Source organism: Zonotrichia leucophrys, chromosome 29 (genome assembly GCF_028769735.1).
Source record: "Zonotrichia leucophrys gambelii isolate GWCS_2022_RI chromosome 29, RI_Zleu_2.0, whole genome shotgun sequence".
Taxonomy (NCBI): Eukaryota; Metazoa; Chordata; class Aves; order Passeriformes; family Passerellidae; genus Zonotrichia; species Zonotrichia leucophrys.
In genome coordinates this window covers 236,038-248,087 of record NC_088198.1, presented here as the reverse complement: position 1 = coordinate 248,087, position 12,050 = coordinate 236,038, and the positions used below count along the sequence as shown (strand labels likewise).

General features: G+C 51.3%; 1 protein-coding gene across 1 annotated transcript; it reads right to left on the bottom strand.

Annotated features, from left to right (window-relative positions):
- Window positions 1-2,484: 2,484 nt before the first annotated feature.
- Window positions 2,485-10,792, bottom strand: LOC135459040 (neurofilament light polypeptide-like). Its single transcript, XM_064734643.1, has 11 exons — window positions 10,779-10,792; window positions 9,720-9,765; window positions 9,534-9,689; window positions 8,055-8,272; window positions 7,246-7,306; window positions 6,545-6,640; window positions 6,066-6,230; window positions 5,857-5,982; window positions 5,209-5,451; window positions 5,012-5,040; window positions 2,485-4,072 (listed from the first exon to the last, which is right to left on the bottom strand). The coding sequence occupies exons 1-11, from the start codon at window positions 10,790-10,792 to the stop codon at window positions 2,485-2,487; spliced, it is 2,742 nt and encodes a 913-aa protein (XP_064590713.1).
- Between the last annotated feature and the right edge of the window lie 1,258 nt (window positions 10,793-12,050).

Genomic DNA, 12,050 nt, shown 5'->3' with positions numbered 1-12,050 from the left:
AGCTCATTCCCCCACTGTGGGGGCTGCAGCTACCAGTGCCTGATCCATATCCACCAGAGCTGTGACCACCTCCAGACATGGAGCCTCTCCTGCCTGAGCTTCCTCCATATCCTGAGCCCCCTTCTCCTCCACCAATGCACCCAGAGCTTGATCCGCCGCTGCCTGAGCTTCCTCCATACCCAGAGCTGATTCCTCCTCCGGAACTGCTCCCACCACTGCCAGAGCCCGATCCCAACCCTCCAGAGCTGTGACCACCTCCAGACATGGAGCCTCTCCTGCCAGAGCCACCTCCATATCCTGAGCTCCCTCCATACCCTGAACCTCCTTCTCCTCCACCAATGCACCCACCACTGCCATAACTGGATCCACCATAGCCTGAGCTTCCTCCACCTCCAGACATGGAGCCTCTCCTGCCAGAGCCACTCCATGTTCCGGAGCTCATTCCCCCACTGTGGGGACTGTAGCTGCCACTGCCAGAGCCTGATCCGTACCCACCAGAGCTGTGACCACCTGCGGAGATGGAGCCTCTCCTGCCTGAGCTTTCTCCATACCCAGAGCTGATTTCACCTTCACCAATGCAGCCACCACTGCCATAACTGGATCCACCATAGCCTGAGCTTCCTCCTCCTTCCCCACCACCAGAGATGGAACCTCTTCTGCCAGAGCTTTCTCCTCCATACACTGAGTCTCCTTCTCCCCCACTGATGGACCCACCACTGCCATAGCTGGATCGTCCATGACCTGAACTTCTTCCACCTCCAGACATGGAGCCTCTCCTGCCAGAGCCACCTCCATATCCTGAGCTCCCTCCATACCCTGAACCTCCTTCTCCTCCACCAATGCACCCACCACTGCCATAACTGGATCCACCATAGCCAGAGCTTCCTCCTTCTCCAGACATGGAGCCTCTCCTGCCAGAACTGCTCCAACCTCCAGAGCTCATTCCCCCACTGTGGGGGCTGCAGCTACCAGTGCCTGATCCATATCCACCAGAGCTGTGACCACCTCCAGACATGGAGCCTCTCCTGCCTGAGCTCCCTCCATACCCAGAGCCCCCTTCTCCTCCACCAATGCACCCAGAGCTTGATCCGCCGCTGCCTGAGCTTCCTCCATACCCAGAGCTGATTCCTCCTCCAGAACTGCTCCCACCACTGCCAGAGCCCGATCCCAACCCTCCAGAGCTGTGACCACCTCCAGACATGGAGCCTCTCCTGCCAGAGCCACCTCCATATCCTGAGCTCCCTCCATACCCTGAACCTCCTTCTCCTCCACCAATGCACCCACCACTGCCATAACTGGATCCACCATAGCCTGAGCTTCCTCCACCTCCAGACATGGAGCCTCTCCTGCCAGAGCCACTCCATGTTCCGGAGCTTATTCCCCCACTGTGGGGGCTGCAGCTGCCACTGCCAGAGCCTGATCCATATCCACCGGAGATGTGACCACCTCCAGACATGGAGCCTCTCCTGCCTGAGCTCCCTCCATACCCTGAGCCTCCTTCTCCTCCACCAATGCAGCCACCACTGCCATAACTGGATCCACCATAACCTGAGCTTCCTCCTCCTTCCCCACCTCCAGATATGGAGCTTCTCCTGCCAGAGCCACTCCAGCTTCCGGAGCTCATCCCTCCACTGTGGGCGCTGCAACTGCCACTGCCAGACCCAGATCCGTGACCACCAGAGCTCTGGCTACCTACAGACATGGAGCCTCCACTGCTAGAGCTTCCTTGTCCTCCACCTCCAGACATGGAGCCTCCACTGCTAGAGCTTCCTTGTCCTCCACCTCCAGACATGGAGCCTCCACTGCTGGAGCTTCCTTGTCCTCCACCTCCAGACATGGAGCCTCTCCTGCCACAGCTGCTCCCACCTCCTGAGCTCATCCCTCCACTGTGGGGGCTGCATCTGCCACTCCCAGAGCCAGATCCATGACCTCCGGAGCTCTGGCCACCTCCAGACATGGAACCTCTCCTGCCACAGCTGCTCCCACCTCCTGAGCTCATCCCTCCACTGTGGGGGCTGCATCTGCCACTCCCAGAGCCAGATCCATGACCACCAGAGCTCTGGCCACCTCCAGACATGGATCCTCCACTGCTAGAGCTTCCTTGTCCTCCACCTCCAGACATGGAGCCTCCACTGCTGGAGCTTCCTTGTCCTCCACCTCCAGACATGGAGCCTCTCCTGCCGCAGCTGCTCCCACCTCCTGAGCTCATCCCTCCACTGTGGGGGCTGCATCTGCCACTCCCAGAGCCAGATCCATGACCTCCGGAGCTCTGGCCACCTCCAGACATGGAGCCTCTCCTGCCACAGCTGCTCCCACCTCCTGAGCTCATCCCCCCACTTTGGGGGCTGCACCTCCCAGAGCTGGACCCCCATCCTCCAGCAGTCTGGCCACCTCCAGACATGGATCCTCCACTGCAAGAGCTTCCTTGTCCTCCACCTCCAGACATGGAGCCTCCCCTACCAGAGCTACTCCCTCCTCCAGAACTCATCCCCCCACTTTGGGGGCTGCATCTGCCACTGCCAGAGCCAGATATGTGACCACCAGAGCTCTGGCCACCTCCAGAGATGGAACCTCTCCTGCCAGAACTGCTACCACCTCCAGAGCTCGTGCCTCCACTTTGGGAGCTGCATCTGCTGCTACTGGAGCCAGATCTCTGACCACCGGAGCTCTGCCCACCTCCGGACATGGAACCACAACTGCCAGAACTTCCTCCTCCAGATCCTGAGCCTTTTCCTCCTCCAGACATGGAACCACCACCGCCAGAGCTGGACCCCCACCCTCCGGAGCTGCTGCCTCCCTTGGACATGGAGCCTCCACCACCTGAACTTCCTCCTCCTCCACAGATGGAGCCTCCACTGCCAGAGCTTCCTCCTCCAGATCCTGAGCCTTTTCCTCCTCCAGACATGGAACCACCCCCGCCAGAGCTGGACCCCCACCCTCCAGAGCTGCTGCCTCCCTTGGACATGGAACCACCACTGCCAGAGCTTCCTCCTCCAGATCCTGAGCCTTTTCCTCCTCCAGACATGGAACCACCACCAGAGCTGGACCCCCACCCTCCTGAGCTGCTGCCTCCCTTGGACATGGAGCCTCCACCACCTGAACTTCCTCCTCCTCCACAGATGGAGCCTCCACTGCCTGAGCTTCCTCCTCCTCCAGATCCTGAGCCTTTTCCTCCTCCAGACATGGAACCACCACCACCACCACAAGAGCTAGACCCCCACCCTCCTGAGCTGGAGCCTCCCTTGGACATGGAGCCTCCACCACCTGAACTTCCTCCTCCTCCACAGATGGAGCCTCCACTGCCTGAGCTTCCTCCTCCTCCAGATCCCGAGCCTTTTCCTCCTCCGGACATGGAAGCACCACCGCCAGAGCTGGACCCCCACCCTCCTGAGCTGCTGCCTCCCTTGGACATGGAACCACCACTGCCAGAGCTTCCTCCTCCAGATCCTGAGCCTTTTCCTCCTCCAGACATGGAACCACCACCAGAGCTGGACCCCCACCCTCCTGAGCTGCTGCCTCCCTTGGACATGGAGCCTCCACCACCTGAACTTCCTCCTCCTCCACAGATGGAACCTCCACTGCCTGAGCTTCCTCCTCCTCCAGATCCCGAGCCTTTTCCTCCTCCGGACATGGAACCACCACCACCAGAGCTGGACCCCCACCCTCCTGAGCTGCTGCCTCCCTTGGATATGGAACCACCACCACCAGAGCTGGACCCCCACCCTCCAGAGCTGCTGCCTCCCTTGGACATGGAGCCTCCACCACCTGAACTTCCTCCTCCTCCACAGATGGAGCCTCCACTGCCTGAGCTTCCTCCTCCTCCAGATCCTGAGCCTTTTCCTCCTCCAGACATGGAACCACCACCACCACCACAAGAGCTAGACCCCCACCCTCCTGAGCTGGAGCCTCCCTTGGACATGGAGCCTCCACCACCTGAACTTCCTCCTCCTCCACAGATGGAGCCTCCACTGCCTGAGCTTCCTCCTCCTCCAGATCCCGAGCCTTTTCCTCCTCCGGACATGGAACCACCACCACCAGAGCTGGACCCCCACCCTCCTGAGCTGCTGCCTCCCTTGGATATGGAACCACCACCACCAGAGCTAGACCCCCACCCTCCAGAGCTGCTGCCACCCTTGGACATGGAGCCTCCACCACCAGAGCTGGACCCCCACCCTCCGGAGCTGCTGCCACCCTTGGACATGGAGCCTCCACTGCCAGAGCTTCTCCCTCCTCCACACCCTGAGCCTTTTCCACCACCAGAGATGGAACCACCTCCACCTAAGCTGGATCCACCCCCTCCAGAGCTTCCACCTTTTCCCCCTCCAGTGACTGGCCCTTTTGTTCTGCTCCCACTGCTACCACCAGAACTCATTATACCCTTCCCACTTTTTATGCCTCCAAAGACTCCAGAAGCTCTGGCATTGTGGTCGATGACACCTGCAAGAAATGGAAAATTACATTCAATTTATTCTTTTTACCCCAAAAAATTCTGAGCAGGGCTGATTTAAGCATCATCCTTCCTACCCTGGTGTTCATGGACTTATCTTTGAAGGGGCCAACAAGAATCTCCCTTAGTAGACATCAACCTATGGAATATTTTCTCATTTTTCTGGGATTTTTAGCTTTTTTTTAAACATCATTTATGTCTTATTTCACCCATGAACACTCAGTGCAGACTATTCTTTACAAAGGCCAAGACTGTGTTTCTCTCTCCTTCAGCTTCCTCAATTTTCCCACAAATTTTAGGACTAGTTTTTAATTCCTTCCCTTCTGCCCTGCATCAAACAGACCTATAGGTTAAATGCAGTGTTTCACATTTCCTCCAAATTTATTAGGAATTAGCCAATAATTCTGAAGCCACTTGTTACATTAATGTGTGTTCACCAACTCCCCTTTGCATCCTTTCCTGAATTAAGATGGGAACTGGGATAGTTTGTTCCAATGGTGTCAAGACCACAAAGTAGGAACAGTTTCCTGTGAAAAGCCCTGAGAAAATCCTTGGGATACTCACATATCGTGGCTGGTGATCCTTCCTGGATCCTGTGGAGGAAAAGCGACATTGAGGTAAGGCAGCCAATAAAATCAGAATTAAAATTCAGGTTAGGCTTTATCAGTGATCTGCAGAAAGGCAACTCCTCCCAGGCGCAGTGCATCCCAGAGATCGCAGTGACAGATGCATGGACATGCTGCTTTGTCTGGGTGTTTCACCCAGGATGGATTTTGCCCCCACCTGTTCTCCTCCTCCTCGAGGAGTGAGCGATACATGGCGATCTCAATGTCCAGGCCCAGCTTCACATTCAGGAGCTCCTGGTAATCACGGACAAGCTGAGAAAGGTCATCCTTGGCCTGTTGGAGGGCATTTTCCAGCTCCTCTAGCTTTTCCTGGCCATCCCTGACGGCTGAGCTCCCACGGTGCTCAGCATCTTTAATGGAGTCCCGAAGGCTGGAATTCTGCAGAAGGAACAAAGGGAACATGATCACGTCCAATCTGTGGGGAGGATTTTATAATAGAATAATGGAATATCCATTGTCAGGAGGGAACCACAGGAATCATCAAGTCCAACTCCTATCCCAGCAGAGGAAAACCCCCAAATCCCACAATTTTCATACCCTCCTGGCATTCCTTGGAAATCAAAAGGTTTTTCTCAGTGACAGAACAGCAAAAATACATTGGACTGGGTAAATAAACACAATTAAACCCCAATATAGGTTCCAAAAATCTAAATCTGCTTCAATTGGAAGAGAAAACTCCATCCCTAAGTTTGTCTCCAAACAACTGGCTGCTACATACTGCACTGAGATCCCATGGAAAAGGGGCTTAAGCCATTTAGTCCTGCTGTAAAGTATCAGCTTTACCCTTTTCCTTGCAATTTCAATTTCTGGTTGGAGTCTTTGGATGTGTCTGGCAAGTTCCTGGATTTCCTGGTGACTGTTCCTCAGCTGCTCTTGTTGACTCACCCACATGTTCTGCAGGTCCTGGTACTGATGGGAAGAGGACACAACACATTTTTGGTTTCTTTTCCAATGAGGAGATTTGTGTTCCTGTTTCCCTGGTGTGCACTCACCCTGCCCCGGTACATGGCATCCACTTCAGCTGTGCTCCTGTGGGCTATCCCCTCGTATTCCCGCCTGACCTCCTCGATGATCCCATCCATGTTCAAGTCCCTGTGGTTGTCCATGGACAGAACAACATCAACGTTCCCAGCAACCGTTTGCAGCTGGGACAGCTCCTGCAGGGAAAACCAGATTAGGGATTTTAACAGTCCTTGTGGTCAGTCCAGGTCTTTATGAGGAAAAAAATGGGACCTTGTGGCAAATTTCCCACTGGAATTTCTCCACCTGCAGCCCCCAGGTACCACTGTACCCCCACCACTTGTAATTTGCAAGGTCTTCTAGCCTTTGGGACACACCAGACCCTTTTTCACTCACAAAAGGCCAAGGATAATTAATTCTCCAAGCCAAAAAATCCCACCCAAGCAAAATTTCTGGGAATCTCCAGAGGGTGCGTCCTTCAAGACCTGAGGGTAAGATTTGAATCACTCACAGCTTCATATAAACACCGGAGGAACTCCAGCTCCTGCCTCAGGATATCCGCTCGGACATCAAACTCCATTTTTCCCATGTAGGCACTATCCAGTTCCTGTAAAAAACCCCAAAAATATTGTAATATATTTGCATGTTGTTGACCCAAATGCTCCACTGAAGCGCAATTCTTGGGGTATTTCCATAAAGCCTCCATTCCTGGGATCAAATAGTGGCCTAGAGATCTCAGATTTCATTTGAAAAGCAAGAGGAACAAAGGGAAAGCATTTAAGATTAAAAAATTGGCTGGGAAATGAGTACTACAGCTGCAGCAATAAATCCGTTCCTGGGGAACATGAGAAATGAGAAAACACAATTTTCATTCATACTTCTAGTAAAAGGTTGTCTAAATTTTCTCTTCACAGATAGTTTTATTTTTCTAAGCCATCTACAGATATTATTTAACTTAATGACAGTATTCCACCTGGATTGGGATTGGGTGAATAGGGAAAAAACAGCACTTTTTAGATATTTGTCCTACAAAGGACTGATTCATTCTCTAGAGGAAATAATCCATCCTCAGTCTTGTTCTGGTTTTCATTTACTTTGGTTAAAATTATACAAAGCTCAATAAAAACTTCAGTTTTTGAGAACTTTGGCAACCATCCAAATATGCTTTTATTTCCATGGCTTTGATTTGCTCAGGATCTCAGGTTAATTCACCTTTTTAAGCTCCACAAACTCCTCCTCCTTGGATGTGCGTTTGTTGATCTCATCCTCGAATCTGGGGGACAGAAGGAAGTAGATTATTATCTATTATCTATTATCTATTATCTATTATCTATTATCTATTATCTATTATCTATTATCTATTATCTATTATTAATTAATATATTTAATTAATCTATCCATTACCTTTAATTTTTGATATTAATTGTTAAGTCAGGTGAACCAGTAAACAACAGAATCAACCAAAGACTGAATGTGTTGAGTTTTCATTTTACTTTAATTGCAATTTCTGGCAAATGGCAGAAATTTTCTCCTCTGCAAAAAGAGGCGCTAAAACAGCCTAAAAAATGGAGTCAGTACAGATCACTTCTAAATTTAGTAATTTTGAGATAAACTTTCCATTTTTCAGAGCTGTGGGTGGACGTAAATTATATAAGCCAGAAAAGGTGACAACTCTTCCCAACTTGACTCCAAGCTCAGCTCTGTCCCTTCCCACCAGAGCCCCATGAGTGGAATCTTGGGTCACTCACTGCTAGGGGGGAGAAAGAAAAGGAAGAGTCTGGGAAGGAAAAAAGATGGGAGAGATCATCACAAACTTTGGTTTTCCTCTCCTTTTTGGGAGTTCAACCCTTACCAAACTCTTCCAGCATCAAAGTCAAGCCCCATAATGCACCTGAAGAAGAGCAGGGCTAACAAACTCCCAACTGCTGCAGACGCAAAGCTGAGCTTTGCCATCCAAGGGCACAATGGGCATCACCTAGGAAAATCCTAGCACCTGTTTTCCCAGATTTGTGACTATTCACCTGTTTTTATAATCCTCAACAAGCTGGAGCATGTTGTAGGCCTCAGGATCCAGCTGCTCCTTCTGGCTCTGGAGCGTCTCGAGCTGCCGCTGCAGGTTGGTGATGTAGGCCTGGAAGAAGCTGTTGATGTTCCTGCTCTCCTCAGGGCCAGAGCTTTGCTGCTGCAGAAGTTCCCACTTGGCCAAGAGTGCTTGATTCTGCCGCTCCAGACATTGAACCTGAGAGGTGAAGCAGATCCAGAGGGGCTGCATGTCTCCAGTGGGCATCTCTGCCATGGAGACAGGCTGGGAGAGCTGGGGGTGCTCACCTGGAGAGGAGAAGGGAAAGGAGACCCTGGAGCCCCTTCCAGTGCCTAAAGGGGCTCCAGGAGAGCTGGAGAGGGACTGAGGACAAGAGCCTGGAGAAAAGAGACAAGAGGGAATGGCTTCCCAATGCCAGAGGGCAGGGATAGATGCAATATTGGGAAGAAATTCCTCCCAGAGAGGGTGGTAAGGCCCTGGAATGGATTTCCCAGAGGATGCTCCATTCCTGGAAGTGTCCAAGGCCAGGTTGGATGGGGCATGGAACACAGGGGTCTACTAGAATGTGTTCCTGCTCATGGCAGGAATTGGATGAGCTTTAAGGTCTCTCTCAACCCAAATCACTCCACAATTTCTATAATATTGACCAGGTGATAACCTGGACACCCAAAAGTTTAGGAGGGAAAGAAGAGTCACAGACATGCTAATTTTTCAGGACTATGGAATCTTGAACCTCCTCAGTGTAACCAACATGTCCTGTCCAGTGAAATAGAAACCCTGAAGTCTCCATATGTAAAAGAGAGAATCTGAGGCAGAGACACCTCCCAGATACCAGCGGGATGGAAGAGCTTTTGTGGTGGGTTTGAGTAGATGCAGAAGAGAAGACAAAACTGTAGAGATGGAAAATAATGAAAAAGCTGAAGATGGACCACCTAGTAGAGGGCAGGGCTTTCAAACCAAGAAGTGATTTGTTTAATAATTCAGAGAAATTTAATTCATTGCAATTTCTGGTAAGTACAAACCCCTGCAAGAAAGGCACTAAAACTGCCTGTTCTTGCAAGGTTTGGCTTTGCTTGAGAAAAAAAAATAATAACTCATCAAGATGTCCAAATCCCTCACCCATTTTTTTTTTTTTTTGGCACCAACAACCTCCAGGCACCGGAATATAGGAATATGTATTCCCAGAAACCCCTTTCCTCAAAAGAGGAGTGAGTCTGTGTGCCGGTGACATCTCGGTAGTTTACTGTCCTGCCACAAAAGACAACTCCAAGATCTTTACCCCAAGGCAAAAAGTGATTCACAGAGCAGGGACCCATTGTGAGTTTCACAGTAGCATTGGGAATTCAGCCAGTGCTGGGATTTTTTGGGGGGAGAAGGTAGAACATGAAGGTGTCCCCATGACTCACTCCTACCTTACACTTCCCCCTTTCCAGATAACAGCACAGAGACCAGGACTCACCTTCTCAATGAATGAAGCAAATTTGTTGTTCAGAGCTTTGATCTGCTCCCTCTCATCCGAGCGCACTCGCTGGAACTCGGGGTCCACCTGGAGCCGTATTGGCCTCAGCAAGTTGGTGTCCACATGGACCTCCTCAATGCCTCGGAGAACTCCAGCCTGTCCCAGTCCCTGCCCAGCCCCTTGTACCCCTATGCCAAGGCCTCCTCCAAGTACCTCCCTGCCTGAACCTCCTCTGTAGGTGCCACCAAGCCCTGTTCCACCACTTTGAAAACCTCCCACAAAATATCCTCTTCCGCCAAAGCCCGTCTCAGGCTGTCTCCAGCCACCAAACCCAAGGCATCTCCCATATCTTACTCCTTCTCCTCCATAGCCTCCATGAGTATAGACATTCCTGAACCCTCCAAGGTTGTGGAGGCTCCTGCTGCCATACCCATGCCCAAACCCTCTGAATCTCCCATCTCCACCACCCAAGGTCCCGCAGTGAGCAGAAGAAGAACTGAAACTCCTGTCCCCATATCCGGAGAAATATCGTCTCATGGCAGCACTTCCAGGTGGGAGAGCTGATGTAGAAGGTGGTAAAACAGGAGGAGAAATGAGAATGAAGGATCCTCAGGTACTCCAGAGGAGTATGGAAGTTCTCCTTTATACGTTCTGGAGGAGCTCATCTCCATTCCGTAGTAATTAGCAGGTCTCTAATGTTGTTATTAGGTTTGGTTCATCAGGCAGCAATTAATGGCTGCCCAGAAAGGTCAGATAAACACCAGCACCAGTGGGGCAGTTGTGAAATACCCCAAATCCCGCCTGACTCATGAGCTTTGCTGACAGATCTCCTTATCTCATTAACCTCCATCCGTAATTACAGTTACCCCCGCTCATCCCCACAGCTCATTCTCTCCCATATTTCCCCACCTCTTTTGGTATTTCAAGGGGCACAAGACCTTGATTGTCCTTGGGGGTGTCTGACCCTTCACTGCATCACCAGGAGCACCTGCTGCACCCTTTGTTTCCAATTCCTGTCCTTCTCTCTTTCTCAGAATATCCCAGGAGCAACTTTTGCTTCTCACCGGGAGGATCCATCCCTCTCCCCATCTCTGTGCCAGACTCCACCTCTCCAGTACTCAGTGGCTATGGGACACATGGAAAAGCATTTGGGAGCCAAACCCCACTGCTGGCAGCACCACTTGGAGGCTCCAGCCTGGGTTAATTTCTTGAAAAGTCAACAAGATGTGGTTCCTACAAAACTACCTCTGGAACCGCATCCCCGCGGGAAGAACCTCCTCTCTGACCCTTACATGACTTAAGGAGGAGCTGGACTTCACCTGGCAGGATTCTCTTCCTCCCAAAGGAACTGGATGAAACCAGGCTGAGAATCCACTACACATAGAGGTTCTGTGGTCAGGGCTGTGCAATCCTGGCTCCATTTGGAAAGTGCCTCATAAACTCCCTAAATTAGGGGGTTGTAGCTGGAGGTTATTAAAACAGCTGGAATATCTCAAGGTGGACAAGACTTTGGATGCTCAGAGACTTTTCTCACCCAGAAACACAGTATTTTCCAGGAAAACAGCTGAGAAATCCACTTTTCCCTACCAAAATCCCCTACCTCACCTTACACCAGGAAAAGCCAAACTGGTATCTCAGATCTTCCTTCTGTGCTAATTTTGTAATTAAATTTTGCTCATTATCAACATTTCCTGAAGAAATTCAACCATATTTCCAGCTGATTTCCCTCTTTTTATAAACCTCTATAAAAATCTGACTTGGATTGAGAATTCTGTCTCCTGCAGGAATTAACTACGATGAACATTAAAAAATGGTGCAATTAGCAGTATTTTTAAAGCCGAGGAGAGGGGAGGGAACTCCTGAAGGAGACTGGAAAGGTTGGAGCCAGGTGGGGTGTGACTCTTTTCCCAGGTTATGAGGGACAGAATGAGAGGAAACGGCCTCAAATGGTGCTAGGTTTAGGTTGGAAACTGGGGGAAATTCCTTCCTGGAAAAGGCTGTCCAGCCCCAGCACAGCTACCCAGGACAGGGGTGGAGTCCTCATCCCTGGAAGTGTCCGAGAAATGTGTAGATGTGGCACTTGGGGACACAGTCCGTGGTGGCCTTGGCAGCGCCAAGGAAATCATTGGACCCAATGATCCCAACCTAAATGATGCTGTGATTCAGAAGGGCTGGTGCTGGCTCCAGTGCGATTCCCCTCTCCACCCCTCCTCTTCCCACTTTGTAAGTGCCTCATTCCAGAGCTGCACTGGCAACACTCCAGGTAATCCCCATGGATCATGGAAGGAAGTGTTGTGACCCCAGAGAGTGGAACACCTGTGAGAGACTGCCCATCCCAAAATCCTGCCGTGTGCAGCAGCTGAAGTGAACCAGGTGTGAATTCTGAGCTCTCTGTAGCAGCTGGAGCCCAGAGCCCGAGCAAAGAGAGCAGCCATCCCACCCCACGTGCCGTAACCCAGAGTGTGGGCAGCTGTTGTGATCGCAGCTGACACCGGATCAGCCTTGGCAGCACATCCC

Coding starts and splice junctions, on each gene's coding strand:
- LOC135459040 (XM_064734643.1), bottom strand. Junction 5,452..5,856: donor TTGAAATTGCAAGGAAAAGG/GTAAAGCTGATA, acceptor TTCCTTCTGCAG/AATTCCAGCCTTCGGGACTC. Junction 4,073..5,011: donor AGGATCACCAGCCACGATAT/GTGAGTATCCCA, acceptor TCCATATCCAAG/GGAGGCAGCAGCTCAGGAGG.